Here is a 25,371-nt window from a genome sequence, read left to right as displayed (position 1 = left end):
TCACTCTTGTTTTTGTTTCCATACTGATTCACAACTCCTTTAGTCTACAACTCTTCCTTCTACTCTTCATTTGCATCCAGATTTTCTCTTTACTGCTGAGGAACTAGTACAGCAGACATTTCAGTACAAAAGGAGAGTTTTCTTTACTACTGTCCTACAAACAGCATCATCCCCAGCTGGAAATAATTGCCAGTCAGTGCTAAATGTCAGTTGGCCCCAAGGGATCATCTTATCTACTGCATGATGGATGTAAATAAAGCCTTAGAGCTCATTTTTCCTCTTGACAAGCTCCTCCTCAGCTTCCCCTGTATGTTTGTTCACGTGGGGATGGCACGGGGGAGTGGGGCATACCAAGAAGGCACCTCAGCTGATCTGGACACACACACTGGCAATTTTACAGTTTTGAAATTAAAAGTCCTTGTTCCAGATTTGAAGACACTAAAAGTAACCCAGTAAGAATACAGCAGTATAAAAGTTTAACATTTCAGGTTTCTGGTAATATGGTAGTAAATTTAGCTCTTTATTCATAATTTAAAATGAAGGCTAAGAAACCTTTACTCTAAACTTCATATGAAGGAAAACAGCAATTTTATCCTATCCTAATAGTCTGTACACTTGTTTACAGGTAATTGCTGTATCTTTACCTACTCAAGACACAAAAATAAAAATGAGAAATAATTCAGTTTAATAGTTTAACACTAGATTTACTACCCACATACATTTTACATGCTTATTTTGATAGCTGAACTCTTCCAAAAGTTGTGGTTTTTTCTTTCTCCGCCCCCACCCTCTCCCCTCAACTGATAATCTTTACATGTTTAAATTAAAGAAACAAACAACACTTGTACAGAATCTAGGGAGAACAGGAGTTTATTGAGTCTTATCTGTCTGAAAAGTGCTGGTGAAAAGTTGCCATTTCATGCTTTGTCTATAGACAAGGTAAGTCAAAAGAGAAATTGTTGCAAAAAACAAGCTCATTTGAAAATGGAGTGTTTCTCCAGAACTTATCATTCCTAAGTGAACACAAATGTGAGAAGTTTTTACATGAAGCTAGTCCTTTTCATTGTCAGATGCAACATCTACACTTAAGGTCCCTCACAACTATTAAAATACTTTCAGGCAGTATTAATACACAGAGAAGCAATTAGTCATATCTTCGAGAAGCCAGGTATCCCAGCTCTAAAAGTGCATAATTTAAAACATTAGTAATGGAATATTTTGAAAGAACATCTCATTCAGTATTAATGCATGCCATTATTACAAAAATATTCATTGCCTTTTGTAGGAACAACAACTTTCTTTTGTAGACAACAAAAAGCATGCTGAATGGTATCAGATCAATATAAATCTATTTTTAATGAGGTTTAAGACACTGTTCAAGTCCCATTAAGAGCAGCTTCCTCCAACCGTGCATCACTGCACAGCTGTTAAAAGTTTTTCACTAATGTGGCTTAGACTGGCCCCAAACTTAAAGCAGGGCATTAAGACTGGATCTTGAATTTTAGAAATCCTTCATTTGTTTAAATAAAATATTAAAAACCACTGTAATAATTAGGTATAAAAGTTGTTAAGTAACAAATTTGGGCATAACTAGCACAACATACAGGTATTTACACAAATGCAGATTTGCTGTGGTCTTTAATACTGGGAAGACATCAGAATGTGAACCATGTGCTCAAGCCCACCCTCCCCTAGACCAAAAGACACAAAAACCTTGGCGGAGTAACATAAATAAGCACGTCAGCTCAACTGCCCAAGTCAGCCCAACAGCATGGCTCAGCCTGCTTCAAAGTGAGCAGCAGTCACAAGTAAACCAGGCTGGTTGTAGTCATTTTAGCAGCTGCACTTTAAGTTACAATGCAAGTAATTAACCCCAAGTCAACAAGGTATTTGTATAAAGCAGTTGATGACATCAATTTTCTAAATAGATGATGATGAAATACACAGAAAGTCCAAGATGAAAGAGCAAATGAAGACATGAGATGTTAAAATGATGCGACAAAACATATATAAATTAAAGAAGAATGTTTAATCAAGACAATCCTTTTTCCTTTTTTTTTTTCATTAAACAGAGGTTCTTCCAGAAATTTTTAAACTGGAAAATCAAAGCCTATTCCCACAATAGTGAGGCTACTTCTTTCAAGCAGCTCTGTTGTACAACTGTTACCAGGATCCTGAACGATTTAAATTTTCTATTGATATTTCTGAACTAAAAAGTTTCAAAATAATGTATAGATTTTATTTGTGCTCCACATATTACAAGCAATTAACAACACAAAGAAAGGTTCAATTCCTCAGCTAGAACACCAAACTCTATACCAAGTATTACATGTACACAATACTTGCACAGTGACAAGCACAAGGAAGTACTAGTTGAGCTTACTTTCAGATATTCACACCAACTCTTCAAATCCACTTCAGTTGTCCCATGCCACCCAGGCTACAATTTAAGGCATCTCCACACAGCCATCCATCCACTGACCCACCCACTCCCATACACACGATTTATGTTGGAGGTGTTTACTCTTACAAAGAAATCACTATGTCAATCAGGTACCATTTATTATTTATCCCTCTAACTGTGTCAGCATTGAGATATGACAGTTAAACCAGTGTTAAATCAATACAATATTTACAGAGCACAGCACATTAAGCTTGAGACACTCACTTGGAGGATAAAACCACATTTTAGAGCAGGACAAAGGTCACCATTATTATGTGTTTGAAAACAGCTATTTACAGGTCCCTATGACATAACTATAGTCTGTACACTGTTCCAACGGGGCAGGCAAAAAGCAGGATAGGCATTTACTTTAAGGGAATTTAAACATACAATTTGGAAGCATATTATTATGCTACCCTGAACGCCATAAACCACCTTAACATTCTTCAAGGTGGATTCATATCCTAGAATGGCATGTCCAGCTGATACAAAACAGACAACACAACATTTACTTTGTGGAGAGTGCTTACTCCAGCTATTCAGACATCAGAACTTTGAAGGCAATTCGTCCCAGAAACTTGTCACGGTCATCTTGATTTTTTAAATTAGGTGAGCCCAGGATCTTACACTCAATTGCTATTTCTTCTTTGGTACCGTTGGGGCTAATTGCTAGTTGAACAGCCACTAGAGGCTGCAAATAGTGAGCCTAGAAAACAGAAAGATGGGGAAAATATTTCAGAGACCAGAAAAAGTTAGCATTAACATTTAATCCATCAGAGCAGTTAAGAAAAAAGCCAATTAGAAACCCAACTTTTCAAAGTCCAATCTGATTCAGGTAAGACACTTTATTTTCCCAGGTTAGAAACACAGTCTTCATTCTATTTCTTTACTAATATATTCAAAATAATTTGAGTCACAGACAGTATCTTCAAGAAGCATGTGACTTTACCCCTTTCTATTTTATTAGGTCCAATTCTTCTAGAAACCTTCAGTGAAAGAACCTCAGAAGTTAGTGTCTGCCAACCCTTGCTACTGACTCTTCTGCTTGTTTTGGGTTTGGTTTGGCAGGGTGTGTGTAATCTGCTACAGAATGCAACTTTTCTAGCAGGGTTTAATATGTTCTTTTTTCCAAAAGCCTGACTCAACAAATACTAATAAACCAGCTTCCCTTCTCCCCTATCCCATTTACTTTTTCAGCCATAAACCATTCTGAAAGGCACTGTCTGTTTAACAGCTTTACACAGAAACCCTTCCTCGAACACCCTGACAATATCCTTCCTGGTCGTCATAGTTGGTGGAACAATTACAACTGGTGACTACTACAAAAATTAAAATTTAAGAATGAATAAATTCCATTCTTTTGTCAACCAAATAAAGAACAATTTGCATTCTCTTGTAAAGTGCCTACGCACTAAATAGGAGCTTATCATACACTATTAAGGCAGCATTTTATGCAAAGTTCATGAAACATTTCCATAATTTATTAATATTTTAAGTCACTGCTGACTGATGATTAAGCAAAATTCTTTTCCAGGTAAAAATTCATTTAAGTCAGTGGACTAAATACAACATTACATTATCATGTAAGTATAAACCTTGAATTTTAATTGAACAAAATTTTGTGTTAAGATCTTTTCCCTCCTCATTAACTTAAACTCTTTAATACATTTCTGTTGGTTTTAGGCTATCTTCTCTACCAAAGAGCACACTACATACAGAATACTCCAAGTCTCATTTAAAAGGATGATGTAATGGAAATAGATGTGCAAAATATTTAATATGAAGTACTAGTAAAAAATATATTGAAGTAGCTGCTTTCATTGGATAATAGTTTTACTAGACCAGGAATTTTCCTGTGCTCCCATAAACTTCAGACTGGGAGGAAAGAAATGCACCTAGGCAAGGCTCCCTCAAAACTTTCCAGTTGTAAGGGTGATACCACACTTGAGAGTCTTCTAAAAATCAGAACTAATATTCCCATGTTTCCTCAGGGAGACAGGTCTTCTCACCATCATGGTTTTTCCAAAGGGATACACAAATTTCTATGATGTTTTGAAAAGAGATGATGCCAGAATGGACTTTTACTCAGTATAAAATTTGGAGGAGGAGGGAAAAGAGGCAGCATCCTCATTAACTACGTCAGATCATCTAAAAAAGGGAACATTCTCCAAGGTCAGAGTTGGGCTCATTGTACTAAACAGCAAAAGACAAAAACCATCCCAGACCACAAAATTGTAGATACTAGCACTTTTCTGGCTCCTACCTGAACAAGAGCAACAAGTTTATTCAAATCTTAACTCCTTTACAGAATAAAGTAATTTAACACTTCCACACTGATATAATATAAAAATTCTGTTGCATAGCCAATAAATCAATCCAGACTCTTGAGACCTAGTCAAACACACAAACTTCTCACAACTCTTCTTACTGCCTCTTCTTTTTCTCATTATGCAAATGTTAGGAGAATTACACCTCACATAAGCAAAAATCCCCAAAACGATGGCCCCTGTTCCACATAACAAAAAACATGAACGGACAATGAACCAAAAACTGGGGTGGGAAAAATAATAATAAAAAAAGTTTTTTTCTACATCACCTAATTCAAGCAAGGAATAGCACTGTGTTTTGCCTATCTTCATTAGTGTCTTTTTATAATCTTTCATTTTCCATCAATACAGCAGCAAGATGGAAATTTGTTAGTAAAGTTCTTCATCCCAACCTTGGTACAAACTGGATCTTGACATGTCAAGGTGCACAGATGCTGTATTTTGCATTTCTTAGGGGAGCACTGCTCTCCTTTTCTATTCTTTCATTCCAAGAATGGGATAGAGTCTGTACTGACTCCAGCTGTTGGAAACACGCAATCTCTCTTTAATTTGCATACCTAAATGAATGGATGGGGTACCAATTCATAACACGGCAACAAAATGGAAAACACAGAACTGCCCAGAAGTAACGTGAAAGCAAATGCTGAAGGAAAACAGGATCCTTCCTCATTAGTAAAAGCCATGGAAGGATAAAAAAGGTTATGGAACTGCTGCAAGTATAGAGTACACTGAAAAAATAACTGTCAAAGGAGTAATTTAATACAAAAATCCCTTTGGTGAAATTACAAGCACCCACCATGGTACTCTATGGATCTAATAGATTTATGTTTGAAAGAGTACTTTTATCTTCAATGGTGAACAGAATTATGTTTATTAGACTAAATAACGTGGTCATAAGAGGCATTATAATTTTCTATTTTATAGAAGGTACAGATTTTCTGCATATAGTGATCACAGATTAATGCGAGAAAATAAAAAATATTAAAGTTTAAAAAGAGTTTAACTAGAGTTTTAATTCTATGTATACTATGTTCATAAAATATACAGTGAGTTTGGAGTTTTTATGACAATTTTAGAAATAATTAAATAGGAACAATAATTTTTAAATAGAAACAATAATTTTAGAAAATCCCAACCTATCTGCTCCCTTGATGTCCTTCTTCATAAAACAGAAAACATGACATGCAGAGCCACAAGGAAATATAATCAACACCACCACAAGGAATTATATACTTAATATCCTATACAGAAATGCCAAAGATTAAGTACTAGAAAGTGTATTGTAAATGAAGACACAGTTTACTTCTCCTGCCTTTCCCTGCATTCAAAAAGACTCCAGAAGATTTCAATGAGCAAAAAAGAGCAGCCAGTCTCAAGACTGCTGGTGTACAGCCACTCCTCCATTAGGACAATGCCCAGTTTGTTCATGTCTGCCAAAGCACGTCTCCAGCCTCACTGAGTGCTGAGCAATGTCTGCATCTGCAATACTCCTCAGCAGTACCTCACTACAAAGTTCAGACTTCAGAATTAATCTGCTACTAGCAACTGTAAATGCACACAGAAACAAAACACTGAAAGTGAAGACCATCATTAAAGGATACTTACATGCAAGCTTTTCCCATAGTATGGGAAGTACATCAAGTCCATCACGCCATTAGGAGGAAAATAATTTATGTTAACCATGCCTTCTTCCTGTAATTGCAGACAGCAACAAAAGGAGAAGTTAACATTTGCTTGCATAAAAACAAACACAAAATTAAAATGATAACCCAATGATGAAGAGCAAGATACCTAAAAAAGGGCAACTGACTTACAAACACATAGATTAATTCGAACCAGATTTCTTTTGGCAAATAGTCACATGCTGCACACATCTGCTGCAGTAAGGATTAGCAGTACTACTTAAATTACCAATCAAGTCAAAAACAGCTTGCCTTCACACTTATGAGTCAAAGAAATGAGGAAGGGGGAAGATTATGTTCATTGTAATGAGTAATTTAACAACCCAACAACTCCCCCATATATAATTAAAATTCCAAGTATCCCCAAGCAAGCCTGTGTATTTTGGTGAACCATGTGCTGTTTAAAGCCAGGCTCTTAAGCCTCTCAAGCATGTAATGATAAAAGCCTTCACAGAGAACCACAGACACCTCTCTGCAACAGTGTCATTGCTAACATTAGGTGCCCTCTATCCTTCAAATACAGGCCAGATAAGAAGAAACCCAAATGGCTAAAATGGTGATGTCACTGGAGTTATATCATCACCTCAGAGGAAAAATATAGATACAGATGCAGGCCTTATCACTCAACTGGCCCCTGCAATCCCAAATCCTGGAATAAGAAGCAGCTACTTACAAAGCTACTGCCTAAATTCTAAGGAGTCACTCAATCCATAAAATACACAAAATATGTATGAATGACTGAGCTGTCCACACACAGGTTATCAGTATAGCAATACACAAACACCCCTCCCTATATACAACATTCTTCAAGACTGTGTATCCTGGCAGAATATCAAACTATTGCAAGTTCAAACCACTAGGAAATGCCCACATCTAATGTGACTTTCTGTAATAAATGGAATATATTACTATAGCCAAGAGAAATGTCATTAAAACAACTCCCCCAAAATGATAAAAGTAACCTCAGAACACCACTGCTTGTTCCATGTAATTCACAAGTTCCAAGTGTATTAGCAAGTTTCACTGTTGTTTCTCTATGACCATATACAACAGCTATAAATTGTTATTTAACAGATACCCTACAAAATTCAGAAGACAAGTGCAGTAAGATCAAAACATATTTAAGAACACAAGGTTACCTTCTTTTCACCTCCTCAAAAGAAAATACAATATTTTTTATGATACGGCCACATTCTCATTCCTTTACAGTCAAAATTACTGCAATCATTAATATATGTTTATTAAGTATTTTGGACCTTGAGCTTGCATATATAACTATTAAGCAGGAATATACTGATTTTTGCCATTATTCTTTATTTTATTTAAAGCTCATGCAGCTGAAAATACTAACTTTTCAAATATGTTGCTAAAATAATGGTTAAATAATCAGCATATGGAATAACATAGGCAAAGTAAATAGGAGTAGTGCTTTCTGGAGCAGCTAAATACAAGGCATGCATGCAGTCATCACTATACACTAAATATATGCATTAGGCTATCAGTGCAAGAGCAGGGAGGTTCTGGGACATGCAGCTGCCCTATCTAGTGCAACTGCTGGGGGTGGGTTCCAGATCTTCTTGAATAAACTACCCTAATTAATATCACTACACCATTAAATAAAAGCAAACCAAAAAACACCTAAACAAGCTGCATTTGCTGAAGAACTTCAAGAATCAGTCCATTAGTGGGTGTCACTTTTTCTGCTTATCATGTTGTTTTTACAAAGAGCTGCTGACAGTCAGCAAATCTAAAAATTAGACAACTTAGCTGGACAGATTTCCACCTCACTAACTGGGTCTTAATTAAGACTGTAGTTTAGAAAGAAGAATTTACCAGATGTTGAAATAATATCCTAAAATAATATAATAAACACCAAAGGAAAGAATTTGGGAAGGAATGGTCTACAATCACTTGAGAAGAAGAAATGGAGAAGATAAAGAGCAGCATTCATTACTAGAAACTGTAAAACAACAGATTCCTATCACAAAAAGCAAGTTAACTCAGATCTTGAGTATGCTGACAAAAGCAAGGCACATAGTGTCATTCTTCATTCTTGTCAACCAGAAAGTGGTACCCAACACAAAGTCAAGATGGTCAATAAGCAGCAGAAAAAGAAGCATTTTGGAATTAATGCTTCTTTTCTCTAGTTAAGAACAAAAAAAACCCATCAAATTTACCAGTTTTCAGTAAAGGTTGTTTTAACTTGAAAGAAATACTGCTGCAGAATGTTCTACCACTTGTGAAACCTCACAACTCGGGCCGCAAACTAAAGACCTAAAATGCTGATCTTCAAATTTCTTTGAGACAGAATCTTTTGTTGCCTTGTTCCTCTTTGTGGAGGTTCTTAACACTGCAGCAGATTAATTCCTAAAGGGTGCAGGAGGAAGAACCAGCTGTAATGAGTGTCTGACACTGCAAACTTCCCTCATCTATAGAAAGTACAGTGATGACAGCTTCAACTATGAAAGGACACAGGGGGAAGCATCCCCAGCTGTAAGTGTGCTGACTCTGAAATCACCCATCTATGTGAAATTCTTCCATTTACAAAAAATCCCATTAAAAAAAGTGCAGGGAGAATAAAGAAGATTCACCTCACAGAAGAATACCTGTGAGAACATAAATTCCACACTGAAAAACTTAGAACGTTTGAGGTGGCCAAGACTGGCAAGATGTGCAGACAGAAGCCATTAACCCAATTTTCTATTTGAGAGACTTGTAAAAGCAAAAATACCATTTAAAACTCATATAGTGTGCGAGGTCCAGGCAGACACTTCTCCAAATTGCTCTCAATATACATAGAATTGATGCACAAAAGTTCCATCTGAGCATGAGGAAGAACCTTTTTCATGTGCAGTGATCGGGCACTGGAACAGACTGCCCAGGGAGTGTGTGGTTTCCCTCACTGGAGATATTCCAGAACTGTCTGGACACAACCCTGTGCCACAGGCTCTAGGATGACCCTGCTTGAGCAGGGAGGTGGGACCAGATGACCAATGTAGTCCCATCCAACTTTATCCACTCTGAGACTCTTAATTGTAAGAAATATTTAAAAACAGAGATGAAAGGAAAATAAAAATCAGTGAACAGTAAATCTACAGGATGAATTCTAACTGGTACCTAAGCTCTCCTAAGCAAATAAATTATTATGAGCTAGGGTGAGAACAGGCTAGTAAAGATAAAATAGATGCATTCAAAGTAGCAAAGCCTAACATGTATTTCCCTAGAAGTCACTAAATAACTAATAAGATTAATAATTTTGAAATTCAAAACCATCACACTTTTGTAGAACACAATTTTAAGTGGATACAGTAGCAGAACTTGGTAGTTATAGAAAGAGGATGCAAGAAAACAAAAATCATTCCTATGTATCCTGAAGGGTAAAAAAAATAGCAAAAAACACCACCCTGATCAACTAAGCTATCAAGCTTACTGTTTTGTTAGTGAAACCAGTTAAGAGGGTAAGAAAACAGGGTATCATCTGCTTAGTATAGTTTTTATTATCGTCTCAGAGCATCCACAGAAGAAAGTTAGAAGAAATACAATCATAAAATAGGATTGCCATCGATATTTTATAAATCACTTGAACATTAGTTCCCAACACATCACAAGGCATTTCTGGTGATAATGAAGATGATTGCTCTGGATGCTATTCCAAGTTGCAATAAGGACTTGAGATGCAAACCCAAGTTCATTTATTGATGGCACTGAGCTAAACAGCGCAAAACTCTTCAGAGAACTCGATCCCTTTAAAATGATCACAAAAAATGACAGAGGAGGGGCCAAAAATAGCCCTATGAGATTCAAAGTTTTGAACTTCAAGAAATCACACCTACAAATACAGACTGGGAAATAACCAGAAGAATGATTTAAACAGTAAAACTATTAGAATAAAGACTAGTGTATTACAAACAGCAAAATCACCTTGCTTTCAATGTGATCACAAAGGGAGAAATGCTGTCATTAACAATACCTCAACTAGAGGCAAACTTCGGTCCAGTTAGGGATAATACATTGCAAAAAAAATTTATAAATTAGACAAGTCAAAGGAAAAAGAGTATAGAAGAAGCAGAAAGAGCTTAATCGCTTTATTCTATTCAAGAGAACAATGTGGGGTTTGTGAACAGAAGCAAAGAAATCAGTCTCAAGAGGAAGAACCACCTTTGATTGCTATGGACTGTCATGGAGAGATCAAAACTTTCAAAGACTCCACAAAAATCAACTACTGAAGTCTGTGCCTACTAGAGGTATCTAGGATGAAGGCAGAAACCCTTACAAGCGTTTTTCTCATTAACTGCTGATATTTCCCAGCCTACACTTTTATCAGTCAACAGAAGCTAAAAGCCAGGACTCTGCCCCTTGCTCAAGCTACAGACTTACCAAGGCTTTCACTGCTCCCCAAGCAGTCTAGAAAAACACCCATAAGTCAAAGTAATTATTATAATTGCAATAAAACACTCTGTGTAAATTCATTGGTACATAACAAATAAGCAAAGATTAGCTGTTACTGTAAGTAGTTTATACTTGATTTGAAGGCAACTTTTACTTGAGTGGGAACATTAGTTTTCACACACAGTTGTCTTACCCATCATTTATAAAATTGTCTAAGGTGCACTTGCAGCATGGAGAAAAAATAAAAATAGAGGTTATGAAATGGGAAAACAAAATAAAACTCACAATAAATAAATAAACAAGACCACACAAACACACGTCTGCATTTTCCTCAACTCTAAACCAAGTAGTTCAAACACATCTAAGGATGAAAGAACAACCAAAAAATGTTTCTATAAGTACACTGAAGAAATTAAAGACACTAAAACTAAATTAGACATACAGTAAGATGAAAAACACAAACCAAAGTACAAAATCTCTAAGAAGGGAAGAGTGAAATAAACTACTTCATTATTCATTGTAATCACAAGGAAAATAAATACACTTATTTCTTACATTCTGAACTGACCTTAGGCGTACACTCTATACGTGGCTCTCCTTCAGGCTTTAATCCAATTACCTAAAGGAGACAAAGTTAAAATATTTACAGACCTTGTCCCCCCTTTTCATTTTTATGGCTCACTAAATATAAGTTCATGCAGGGACCAAATCTATCCGGTGTCATTTTTAACTGAACACAATTTTAAAATAGGACTAAGATTTAAAGTACTGTTAAGTTAAATGTTTATTCAAGTTAACTCAAAATAGCACAGTAGTCACAGAAAGTACTGTTTTCTTATTTTACATTTAGCATGTAATTTTAATAGCTCAAATCAGTTAGCAATTCAAGTAACAGGTAACATCACTGAAAAGTCAAATACTTTGTAAAATTTTCCTCACCTTTCACAGTTTAAGAGTTACAGAATGCATTACATTCTAGTTAAGAGTTCTCGAACACAGACATGAAGTAAAACACTTTACTGTTCAAGAAATGCAAATATCTTGAGTAGCAAACTGAACACATTTCAGTCCTTTCCACAGTAATTTTTTCATATAGCAGTAGTTGGGAGCACTTGCACTAAGAGCTAAAAGATAAATAAGCACTTACTCTATTCATTTTCACAAGCACACAGGGAGTTCCTTTAGAATAGCCAAAATTTGCATCTTCCTTCCCAGAGCACTGTCCAAGCTGAGAGATGTTAAATTGACAAGCCTTTTTAACAGCAGCATCACTCTGATCAAAGATCTGTCCCGGGGTACACACTATGTTTTGGGACTGCTTTGAATCATTATATGCTATGAAACAAAAACAGGTTGTAAATCAATAGAATAAAACATACAAGTAGCCAAAACCTAACCAAGGAATATATAAATAATTATTGTTACTTCCCTAATAGTTTTCTCAAAGAACTATTTTCAGAGCACTCTCACATCCATCTTAAACACTTTTTTCAAAGCATATACATACAAGTAGCAGTGTACTGGAATGAAAAATAAAGAGTATTACAGAAGAAATAGTACTTTCCTGCTTTTTGAACTGTAACAATAATCACAACTTCATTAATTTCTGTACATTAAATAACGACATATTCTAAGCCAATAATGCATTAGAATACAATCAATCAAGTTTTCACCTGCAAACTCAACCAGTTTTCCCTTTGCACATGTAATAATTAATACTAGAGTGCCTCTACATTTACATCAGGTAGTATAATTTATGTTGTATTAACATCAAGTTGTTTCCCACTTTCTTGTGTTTCTCAAGTACACAGACCACACTGTCACAAATACTAAACTCCCATTTAAGGTACTTTGTGGATTCTTCTTCTCCCTTACACCCCAGCTCCCAGCTAATAAGGCAAAATGGAGAAAGGGAAAGCTCATCCTGGATGCAAGACCCACAGAACTGCAGGAGAGGCATGCAGTCATGAAATGCAGCACTCCTCCCAGCAACCCTTGCCAGAGCTTTGAAAGAAAAGCCTGCTACACAGAAGCTTTTAGTAGGTACCAAAACTATAAATATAGAGAGATTCAAATATAGCTGTAGCTAACAAAGCAACTCATGCACACAGGTGAGATTTTACAGCATCTTCGTCATTCTACAGCTTCTGAGGGGTTAAACTTATTGATATTTTCAATTGATTTCCATATTATTAGAATAAGTGTACATTGCAATTAATTTAATCTTTGTGTGCCTCATTTTCAAACATTCAAATTCTTCCGACTAAAGTATTTGCACACAGTTAACAAATCTTTAGATTAACTGACCAGATAAGTCTTGATAAACTTTGTCTCCAAATACAAGACCTATGTTATTTTAAATTGAATTATTTTGCAATGTGCAATTTCTACAGTATTTAAATAACCACATCACCTAAAACTCTCCATTATGTACTGCACTATTCCTCATGCTCAGACTCCCTGTCCAATACAGGCATTATACTCATCTTTTTCTGTAACATACACACTTTTATAACACACGTATCTACAGTACCCTGAACTTGCATTAGTCTACGTCAGCCATTAGTAACTACAAGCAAGAAATGAAAAAATGTTCTCAGGATTAAGACTCTTCAATTACTTTGACAATTAAGTAACTTACATTCAAGGAAGTTTTGAAGTGTAGTAACATATTCTGAATATGACTGGCTGTCACTCCTGTTAAAGTAAAATTCCAATGCAGTGTCTGGCTTTGGTGAAATCATAAGTCCTAAAAAAGAAAATGTTCAAGTTAGAAACTAAGCAACTCATCTTTCCTTCCCCACTCTAACCCCCATTCAAATATCCAAAAATTGGAAAATGTTTATCATCTGTAAAGAAACATTAATGTTACCCCTATATTCCACAGTACTGGAAGGTGCTTCATATTTCCAGTAATCAAAATCAGTATTTCATTAATTAACATTTAAATCCAACCCAGTGTGTAACTGCAGTCCACAAACCAAACCAAGTGATTAGGCAAAGCAAAATCAGGAGTTTAATCACTTTCAAGCAAAGATTTTTATTGATCCACTTTTCATAGTCAGCAAATTAAGCTTAAAAAATAATTGAAAAAATTCCCAAAAGCACACTCAGAAAATCTTCACTTCAAGCAATAGTTCAAAGCTTTAGGCAATACAGAGTGAAGCTATGATTGCATTATTCTCATAGAAACAGAGAAAAAAAAATGTAAAAATAAAGGTGGCTTGAAAGTTACCCCAGACAAAATAGACAAGCCAAGTAAGTTTTCCATTTTCTCCTCAAATAAAGTTCAGGTGCGAGCTGTTCCATGGGGAATCCAAGACACTTTACACAGCCACAGGGGCTGGGCTCAGCAGGCTGGGAACCGCGAATGCTCCGGAGCTGCGTCCCGGCCCCACGGCATCAGTGTCCCCTGGGGGAGCTGCAGCTCCTCTGGGCCGCTGGCTGGGGGCACCGGGGCACGAACCAGGCACGGCCAGGAGCCAGAGCTGCAGCAGCTACGAGGCCATGGATCACCAAATCCAGCCTCGGCTGAAGGACGGACAAGGCACACACGGAATAAAGCACGGGCCTCTCAAGAGCTGCCCCTGCTTCCCAGCATATGGCCCAGAAAGCTGCAGAGTTCAATCTTAGGGATTTCTCTGGAGCAGGTGGAAGCAAAAGGCACACTGATACCCCCAGCCTGTGCCACCAGGATCTGTCACTTACACAGGTACCTGATGCTTCTATAGCCATCACAGCTTCAGTAGCAGATGAAATAGCACTGCACCACCTGATACTGCAGCAGAGATTAAAATCGTTTGATCAAAGTCAAATTTGACAAAAACAAAGAAGCTGCAATTACATGGCAACTGATTGTATCATCTTAGGATGCAATGTAGTTTTCCTGTCCTCTGGCAAAACCAATTAAAACTAGATTAATTAAATTTAAGGCAGAAAACAAAAATCTCACCAAAAAAATTAAAACCAGGCCTTCTTTATAAAAAATATACATTTAAGAAACTAAGACTGCAGTGGGAAGATAAAATTAGATTACCGTAGTTAACCATCACAGTAAGGTTTCGTAAAGCATATCAAGAACGTAGCTCAGTAGCCCAAGTCTATTAAGGATTTACCTACAGAAATGGCTAAGCTTCTCATCCAAAGGCAGAAATTATTTACAAATACTTGCAACTTGCAAATAATAAACATCTATACTAGAAATTCACCACCAACAAATGCCCTTCAGCTTTTAAAAAGCCTGCATACAATTTAAAGTTTTTTATTCTAGGTCTTTTATAGGATTCCAAATAAATCGTAAATCCTCTTTTTTTTCAGTAACAGCAGTTGAATTATTTCCACGGAAGCCACCAGTAAAGGCCTTAATGACTGACACTCTGTATAAAACTACAAACACTATTTTGGCTGCAGATTACTTTGCACCATTACAATAATTTTCTGGCCTTCACACTGAACTGGGATTCAGCAAAATAAAAGGCTATTAGTAGCATAGCTGAAAAATCACTGAAGAGGTTTTTACACATTAGGAGCTTTTAGGGGATAAGAGACTTATGTACAGAACTATAATGTAAACAAAGGACTTAAATTGTATTTTTCAAAGGGAATATGACAAAGTAACTAAACTAGACGTCAATGAATGAAAAAATAATTTGAAGAGATTTACTGCTTCAGGGGAATGTCAGAAACATCCTATGAAGAGGGGACTGCTCCACTTCCAGTGGATTATATTCTGCCTAAAAGCCATGGTGTAAATTCTACAGAAAAAGCTATTTGAAGGACTGATGCATAGACTGTGAGAGATGCAGGATTTGAGCTCTTTTAGAGGAACAGAATTAACAGCCTCAGCATAGGATCAATCTAGGATTGTAAGAGAGATTACATTATTTTACAATTCCAGGAGGGATTTAACAAAAAAGGTTTTAAAATCATCTGGACATGATTTATACTATTATACCCCAGTGTACAAAGCAAGTCAGATATCAATTATAAAACAAATCATCTGTGAGATTTCCAAGTACGTTTAACGTAAGAGCAGAACCTTTGACCTACGGCATCCAGGTTTTGTGTGTAGATTTTAGGTTTTTTTAAAGAATTTAAGTTTACAGCCAGGAACATTACATGTGTCACTGCAAATGAAAAACGACAGAGTTAAGGAGAAACATTAAAACAGAAACAAGCAATTTGATTATCTTTAATGTATGACTTACTAAAGACATCGTTAATAAAGAGATTTAATTCAGAAATGTTACAGGAATTCTTCAATTAAAAACTAATTGTGGCATACGTACTTTTAAAAACAAACATCCCTTATGACTTATTTCAAAGCCAAGGAAAATAAATACTCTGAACTACATGAGAGAAGAAATGTCACTCAAGCCCAGCATTAAGCAACGGCTATCCACAGCTCCATCCACTGTGATGCTTCTGACTTCCACAACAGACACTTAGGAAATTGGGAGAAATGGTCAACTAAGCCACGGTTTTTCCCCTCATTTATTTTACTTTTTTTTAATTACTCTTTTCAGCATCTAGCCCATTCTTAGCTTGAAAAAAACCAGCAAAAACAGCACAAATCCTCAAAATCCTCTACAATATGACTTGTTAGAGAAGGCAGAACACTACACCAAAAACAAATTCTGTTCAGAATCCAAGAGATATTTATCACACTGGCCCAACTGCCTCACACAAAGATCACTATACCATCTTAAGCGTGGATACAGCTGCAAAATGATGTTCAATTTTAAGAGCTTTGCATTCAACAAAAGAAAAAAGTATCAAAAAAACTAATGTTGTCTCACTTCCACCAATATATTATTATACTGGGGAAGACAACCACCTTATTACTCATTCTTATTTGTACAGGGTTGTTTTTTCTAACATACAGCTCCTTGAAGCAGCCAGCAGTGAGACAGGTGCACAGTACTCAAAGGAAGTAAGGCACCACTTTCAGTGGCAGCTATGTGTTACACTGACTTAGCTTCACCATTAAACAGGACCCTTTCTCTAGTGGATCCCAACATAACAGGTCTACAATCCCTGAAATCCACAGATATTCCATGTCAGCTGGAAACTATCTAATACTGTAATAAAAACTGCAAAGCCCTCTGTCCCAACAGTCCTCACGTGCTCTTGAGCAGGTCACAGCTATCCTGTACCTTCTGCAAAGTATCAAAACACTAAACAAGGTGGCATTCCATCTGATCCAAGAGAGCTGGTTTAAAGTATCTTTACAGCAATCTGGTTAAATTATAAACCTACTTCTACATCAGCATGCTGCGTGGATCTGCAGGCTAAATTGTGGTCTACACAACAAATTCAACTGACAGGAGCTTAGAGGAAAAAAACCAGTAAAAGTTAGTACATACACACAAAAAGCTTCTGCCTGAATTTATGCTATAAACATATATAACTTGCCACATACCAAGTTTTACTTCTGCAACCTGCAAGTAACTGAATAATGACTATGATCTCCCATAAGTAGTTCATACTTCAAAAAAAGCTCTCAAATGAAACTCAGTTGTTAAACCAGGCAGAGGTTTATGAAAAAATAAATACAGTGTTACCTGGACTAGAAATCCGGTCACGGTATTTCGGTATATCACTGCTCAGTGTCTGAAGCATAACCCACATTGTGAATGTGAAGAGTGCTGCTAGGAAGCCATAGAATACCAGATAGAATAGCAAGATCAATCCTGTAAAGAAAAGGCCAAAATTAGTATTTTTGTTTAATCTAATTCCATTACCTCTTCTGAAAATCAAAAATAAGAAATTAGCAATGCAATGTTTGCAGTCATAAACACGCCTCTAGCATCGATATGTAACGCACAGTGCACAACAATGCATACAAAGAGGTTTTCTGAATACTTTCTGATTCTTAAAGCTTATAGAGCATTTTGGCATCTCTATTTTTTAAGAGAGAAGCATAAAAAACCACTCTCTGGGCTATATAGAAAAGCTGGCAAAAATTACTAAGCAGTGCACTAGGAAAAAAATAAACTGTCACATGTTTACTGGAATTTTAGCTTTGTATTTGGTTGTTGGGAAGATGAAAGAACTGAGGAAAAAGATAAAATTATTACACTGGATCCAGCCCAGGGAAGAAGCAACTGGTGCTTTAATAACAGTTGATATTTGAGAGAACTCCACACAGAGTAGTCCTTCACACATGTCCTGTTACAAGATACTTCTCAAGGTGAAAATACTTTCTGCCACGTTTTTGAAAAAAAAAAACCCAAGCCTTCTCTTCAGATTTATCCAGCCTAACATACACATCTGCTTTACCAATCTACCCTGGGGATCCAGCAACCCCACCAAATACACAGATATTACCAGCTTCAATTTGTTTCATTAACTGAGCACTCAATATCAACCTAAAAAAAATGTGTGGGATTCTGTTTTAAGACTGAGCACCTGAGACTTAAGGACACATGCAGAGACTTTGTCAAAAAGAACGGGAGCTATTAAAAGTACTGAGTGGACTGGATGCTTGGACCCAGCACCATCTTTAAAACCCTTCTAATTCAAAAACATAACCAAATGTTGACACAAATTCAATTTTTATTGGATATACTAGCTGTAAGGGTGCATTCAGAAGCCAGAGATGTAAGTTGGGTACGAAGAAAAGCAGTTCAAAACCATTATGCAACATCCTACCACTGATACTTGATTACATGAGAGAATCAAGTGCAGAACTTTTTAACCTTTCACAGAAAGAGCAAAAGCAAACACAACTGTACCCCAGTGCTATGTACTGTCCACTAGAAGATGACAGAGGGAAGCCTAAGTCCTGGCCCCTATCCCAGAAACTGTGCTTACATTTTGCACTGAAATAGTCTCTAGTGCAGTATGGTCCCCAGAAACCCATGACTGCTAAAAACCCAAGCGCCCGTTTTACTTCTCCCAAAAGAATTCTGTGTACATCTATTAAAATAATGACGTGGTTTCCAAATTCTTTACTGTAAGTAAAGTTCTCAACAGTAACCAGCTGAATGCCAGTGGATTTTCAGTTTGGTTTTAGTTTTCAGTCTCACATGTCGCAGAAGTTACCTACCAATATGCAATACCCTGAAAATGATCAGCTATTTAAAATACACTTGAAACCACCAAGATATAAGATTCTATGCAGCAACTAAAACTAGCAAAGTATGCAAATACAAAAACAAGATTTCTCTATAATGAACAAGACAGCTGGACATCTATTGTGAATGATTGCTAAGGTTATTTAGAAGCTATTTAGCTGCTAAAATCAAAAAATAAAACCAAATAGTAGAAATTCTGGTCAACAAAAGTTGCATCTGTATTTGGCACAGCAGCAATTTGTTTTACCGATAAGCTTATAATTGCTTTAACTGGATTCAAAACAGAACAACGATCTTCTGATTAATATCCAATGTGTTCTGTGTATTACAAAATCAACCAAAAAAAAAAAAGCGCCCTTACAAAACCTCTGGTCAGCTCTCATTTTGATCCATACAAGTTAATCAGCTACTGGATACTTTAATCAAACTGTCTAGAAAGTACACTTTCCATCAAGGGACCAAGACATTCATCGAACAGTCCCAATGGAACAGAAGAATTTGACATGTAAGAGAAGACAAGCAGTTACCATAGCAAGTAGAGTAAAAGCAAGAAAAGCACGGAAATTATTTCAGAATACACCCGTATTTTAATTTCTAAAACAATATCCAAACTTCATTGAAGAGAAAAACCAAAACCGATGAGCATAACATGGCTAATCAGAGGACCATGGTGTGCAGTTCTAAGCAGACACGGCCCTAAGAACAGTCCTGGTTTGGGCCAACACTCTCACATCCCTGCATTCCTGCCAGAGCTGACCCTGAAGAGCAGGTGCCAGGACGGGCAGCTCTCCCCACGGGATCACTGGTGCCCCATCCACCGGCACAGCCCCACACTCCAGTGGGGCGGCAGGGCTGGGTCCCCTTCCCCACCAAGGACAGCAGAGCTGGGACCCCTCAGAGCCTGAAGGGAGCACCAGTACAGGGGCAACAGTGATCCCCACTCCGTGATGGAGACTGCAGTGACAACAGCGCCTTCCCCAGCCCCTCTCCCTCCCAGCAGCAGCCCAACCACCGCGGATATGCAGCAGGAACGGCTGCTTCTATTCACAGCCCTGAAGCTCCATTAGCCTCCCCCAGCCCAGCAAAGCACATACCTGCTCACACACAGATTATTTTTAATCTTTATTTTAATATAGCTTGTATTAAAACTACAGAAGCACTACAGAACGCTGACCACTAAAGTGACCCATTTATACCATGCCACATTCAAAGGAGGGAAAAAACAAACAACAAAAATCCCCTCTGCAACTTCCAACAGCCCCAAACTGAGTAAGCTGCTCTTTGTGAGCCTATTAGTACTAATTATCCTTAGCTAATCACAGTGAGCAAGCCATAACCTGTCAAGAAATTCTGCCAAAATAACTTCACATAACACTGGATTTCTTGTCGGGAAACAAGATGTACCCAACTAACAGTGAAAAGCTATCTTCTCTATTTCCTCCAAACAAAGTACAGCTTCCACATCTAACATGCAACCCAACTTAATTGTTGTACACCAAAACAGTAACACAAACTCAAAAACAAAATTCTGCATTACAATTTACCTAGTTGTTTTGGTTTGCTTTTCTTTTTGCAGGGCATCACAGTACCAAAAACACTTCTTCATATCCTAACCACATCGACAAGCAAGTAAAATCTGGAAAAATTCAATTTCTGAACCAACATGTTGGTACTGCCATTAGCTGGATTTCATTTGCAGGAATCAAAACACTTCTCCACTGTGAAAATTACAATTTCTGACTGTGGTGAATGGAAGATATCATATACGTGGCCATAATTTCCATGGAATACAAGCTTTCCAAATTTTACATGGCAAAAGCAAAGAAAAGCATCTTACTCTGGCATGAACTAGACTGGCAAATCTACCTGCATGTAATGCACAGTTAGATATATACAGGTATCAATAGAAACGTTCCCTCAAACAGGCTAGCAACTATTCAACATTACCTGCAAAAAAAAAAATTAAATTCTGGTTTTATGGTTTGTTGGATTCCATGCTGCACTAATCCTATCACGTGCATGATTGTCCTTCAGCATCTTTAACAAGTGGGATTTAAACACACAAGTGATGTTCCTACTGACTACTACCAGTACCAGGAACATCGAAGAGTTTTAGTCCACCTGCAGATGACTTCCTTCCTTTAACCTAACATAACTATACACATGAAATAAATCACTAATCATGTCTCAATCTTGTTTCTTGGACACTCAAGAATTACTGTTTTCCGGAGTTGGGCGACAGCAGCAGGAAGAAGAGAAAGACTTGGAAGAAATATAACCTCCGTCCATGTTATATTCTATGTCACAATAAGCCAGGGCTCCACACAGAATACGGCTACACCTCAAGAGACAGTAAAAACTGTCAAGTGCAACACTTGTGAAGAATCAAAAAAGCCAGGGTCTGATGCCATGATTAAGCATTTAGAACATCCCCCCACCACAAAATACACTTACTGCACTACTAGAACATAGTGAATGATATCTGCAACAAGACAAAGCAAGATGCCTTTTTTCAGAGTTATCTGAGTCAAGGAAAATAAAATATTCTACTGCAATGGCAGACAGTGACGCCAGAATGTTTAATATTACACTACTCACGAAGAAAGCTAAATGACAATAAATCTCTGCTCAAAACACCAATAAAAAAGACAAAATAACCATGTCAGAAAAGCAGTAAAAATCTGACAGCACTTTTTTTTGTCTTCACTGAATTCCAACCAGGAATTCAGTGAAGACAAAAAAAGAAGAACAGCTGGATCCTTTGTTATGGCAGCCAACAAGAGTGTATTTCCATTGACACGATGGAAAGCTTTCCTAAAAACAAGGTGTTGGGGTTTGTTGGTGGGGCTTTTGTAATTACAAACACATATCTGTGCACTAAAGAACGTAGCTAAGCATTCTAAAGAAAATTCAGTAGGTCTGAATGTCTATGTACTTCAAGGCAATGCCACCTCTACCTCGAACACCCCTACACAACCAGTCTTACAGAAAGACTTAAATACACTTGACATGACATCTAGTGCGACCAGAGATGAAGTATTGCTACACTCTATATTGTCCTTCTCTTTTGGCACAAATTATTTTCCTGTAACCTTATCCAAAAAAAATTAACTACCTTGTAAGACAGTGCACACATCTGAGTATGCAGCGAGCATCGCATTACAAGACGTTTATGATGATGTCACTCCATTCTCGCTAACTCTAGGCAGACACAGCCACCTCGCCATTAGAGGCGGAGATAGATGCTGACCTTCCTTTTACTTTCAGGAAGGCCCCACCCTGCAGTCTGCCCAATCTTCCTTTCTCCCATTAAACTCCAGGTGTACCCCAGACCACCCTCATTCCCATCACCTCTTCGAGGACTATCAGCACCCCTCATTCCTTGCTGCTGAGAAGAGCACAGCCTCAAGTCAGCAGCTTTTCCCAGTATTTTCTGTCTCTTTTAATACAACAAATGACTATGCCGAATAACTAAAAATAGAAGAGTTTGGGGAGGAGTGTGTGTAGGTTTGAATATCAACTTGTGAAAGATTCAAGCTGAAGTACCCCTCAAGTCTGCAACAAAATAAGGTGAAAGTCCCCATTTTTTTTCCACAGGAAGAGACATTAGTTTTCACCAAGCTGTAAAAAGCAACTCTTTGCCAAACTCTAAAATGCAACCTCTGTTACATGACAAATGAGTACAGGAACCACTTGTGTTTGATCTTTTCACAAATCACGACATGGAAATGGCAGAGGAATTATGCCATAGAATTGGGATTCACAGAGAATCACTGCCTTGCAGTTACCATTTACATAAGCCCCCCCAACTATGTCAGACTAGGGCAAAACATGCACATACTGTGAATAATTACTTAACAGTTTCTCTACTGCTCCTGTCTTACTTCTATGAGGAAGCTGTCTTGAGACAAGAGAAATATGCACAGAAGAACCAGAGCCAGCTGAATTCTCATCGTGCTGCCCCTGGAGACATAACAACCCAGTAGACTGGCAACCAGAGCTTCTCTCCTCTGTGTCTTTGCCTTTCAGCCCAGAGACCAGCAACAGAAAAGGAACTGTAGTCGGTGAGAGAGCTCTAAGCTCACATCTCAATGGTAAGAGCAGAAGGAGACCAAACCCTGCAAATTCCCCTGTGCCAACAGAGCCACCCAATTAGTGTCCTGTCATTAGAAAGTAAAACCAAACAGAAAGCCACACACCACATCCCAAAACAGTCAGACTATAATTAAATTAAAGAAGCACAGTATGTTCATCATGGAATGCCAAAACAAACAAATATTGATGAAAAAATACACTGAAAATACGGTGTTACTGAACATTCACTTCCTAATGTCTAGGCTGAGGAAGTGGTATATAGTAGTAACTACATGCCAATCACCTAAACTACTAAATAAAACTTCTTAATGAAGTGAAATTATTTGACTTGCCTACACAAAGTAAAATTATTCAAACTGTCAATAGATACTTTCTCAAGTAACTCTAGAAACTCAGTTACCAACTAAATCATCTCAACTTCAAATGCTATCCTACTGGCCTTGGTCTAACATGGACTAATAACATCCTAAGCGACATTCTACTAGATAGGTTTAAACAGAGAAGATGGTTTCATCTTTACCTTTTTTAAAAAACAAAACAGGCTTGCAAGCTATTTCTAACATATCTACAGTCTGTGCTGCTCAGACTCATGACACAGCCAGACTTCTGCAATCCACACACCCAACCCACGCACTTGAGGAAACCTGCCTGTACAGAAAGATCACTAGACAACAGCATAGTGGAAATTTCCTATCCTTTGCTATTCAACTGGCAGAGTAGCTGCAAGCTCTTATTTCCATTTGAATGGAGGGGAACTCCTGTCAGAGCTCGGGCCCTCTCCTGACAGACAGGAGACACTGGCACGGCAGAGAAAGCACACCCCATACACGGTGCGCTTAAAGCTCCTCCTCGCTGTTTCAACATCAGAATTCATTGAGATCGTGTCAAGGCCAAGGATGTATTGGCCTGTTCCTTAACACCACGCTGAGAGTCTTGTTGGTTTTGTAAGCACAACTATTAAGTATCCCAACTACATCCAAGTTTTGGGAGGAGACGCAGCATTTTCTGAAGTCAGTAAATATGTCCCATGAGGGCTGAAGAAACATTCTAATATTAAGCATTTGTACAACTGTTTAATATAAGAAAACACACTCGGAAAAGACAAATATTTTTATTGGAAGCAACTAGATTACGATAACATGCTTTCCAGCTCAGAAGAAAGCAATAGGATGACTACCTGAAAATAGGAAAACAAACACTGCCTTCACAGGCTTTACTGGAGAGCCTTCATTTAAAGCTTTAAGAAAATAAAAGGCCCAGAAGCCCTACGCTGGAACAAATTTAGCACGATGACGCACAACCACACACAACGATCACTTTCTGGAATTGGGGCTCATGAACTTTTGGGGAGGGGGGTTGGGGATTTTCCTTTACTCTCTCTTCCCGAGCTGCAGCTCCAAGTACAAAGGCGATTCGCGCCCATTCATTCTGGATTCCGTGCGCCGCTGGAGCGCGGGGGGGCGGCGGGCACGGCTGGAGCGGGGGAGCTGCCCCGGCACGCGCAGGCTGCGGGCGGCGCGGGCGATGCCGCGGGCGGAGCCGCCCCGCACCTCGCGGCGGAAACCCGTCACGGCCGCACCGCGGCGGCCCCCGGGGCGCCCCCCGCAGAGCAGGCGGCAGAGGAGCCCACGGGCCCGCACCGGTTGCGGGGCGGGCGCTGAGTCATGTCGGGACGTGCCGCGGGAATTGCCCCTTCCCCCCGACCCCGCTATCACGGACGGAGCTATTTTTAGACCAGCGGTTGTAACGGACACCGGGGCGCGTGCGCCACCGCAGCCGCGCGGGCCGCCTCACCTGGCGCGTGCCACCCCCCGCATCCCCGCGGGGACCCTCCCGCATCCCCTCCCCTCATCCTCGCGGGGGACCCTCCCGCATCCCCTCCCCTCATCCTCGCGGGGGACCCTCCCGCATCCCTTCCCCTCATGCCCGCGGGGAGCCGTCCCGCATCCCCTCCCCTCATCCTCGCGGGGGACCCTTCCACATCCCGCCCACTCATCCCCGCGGGGGACCCTCCAGCCCGCCTCTCATCCTCGCGGGGGGCCCTCCCGCATCCCGCCCCCGCGCCCCCCCACCTCCCGCACTCGGCCCCGCTCCTCGCCGCCCCTCGACTTCGCCGGCGCCTCGCCCCGCCCTTGTCCCCCGCGGCAGCCCTTACCCCAGCTCTTCGCCGTGCGCCCCAGGAACTCGCCGCTGTTGGGGTTGTAGATGAACTGCCGCCACTCGGCCATGCTCTGGCGGAAGGGCTTCTTCGTTTCCTTAGACATGGCGAGGCGAGGGGCGGCTGCGTCGCACACTCCAGCGGCAGAACCTCCCCGGCAAAGAAAGCCGCAACCAGCGCCCGCTCCCAACCGCTAAGT

General features: G+C 38.9%; 1 protein-coding gene across 1 annotated transcript; it reads right to left on the bottom strand.

Moving 5' to 3' along the window:
• Positions 1-854: 854 nt before the first annotated feature.
• On the bottom strand, positions 855-25,371 carry ATP1B3 (ATPase Na+/K+ transporting subunit beta 3). Its single transcript, XM_014877896.2, has 7 exons — positions 25,170-25,371; positions 17,405-17,533; positions 13,483-13,590; positions 11,989-12,176; positions 11,410-11,460; positions 6,376-6,462; positions 855-3,149 (listed from the first exon to the last, which is right to left on the bottom strand). The coding sequence occupies exons 1-7, from the start codon at positions 25,276-25,278 to the stop codon at positions 2,979-2,981; spliced, it is 843 nt and encodes a 280-aa protein (XP_014733382.1). The 5' UTR covers positions 25,279-25,371; the 3' UTR covers positions 855-2,978.

This window comes from Sturnus vulgaris, chromosome 10 (assembly GCF_052056855.1).
Source record: "Sturnus vulgaris isolate bStuVul1 chromosome 10, bStuVul1.hap1, whole genome shotgun sequence".
In the NCBI taxonomy this organism is placed as follows: Eukaryota; Metazoa; Chordata; class Aves; order Passeriformes; family Sturnidae; genus Sturnus; species Sturnus vulgaris.
Note: the sequence above shows the minus strand (reverse complement) of the source record. Positions and strands in the feature narration are given on the sequence as shown.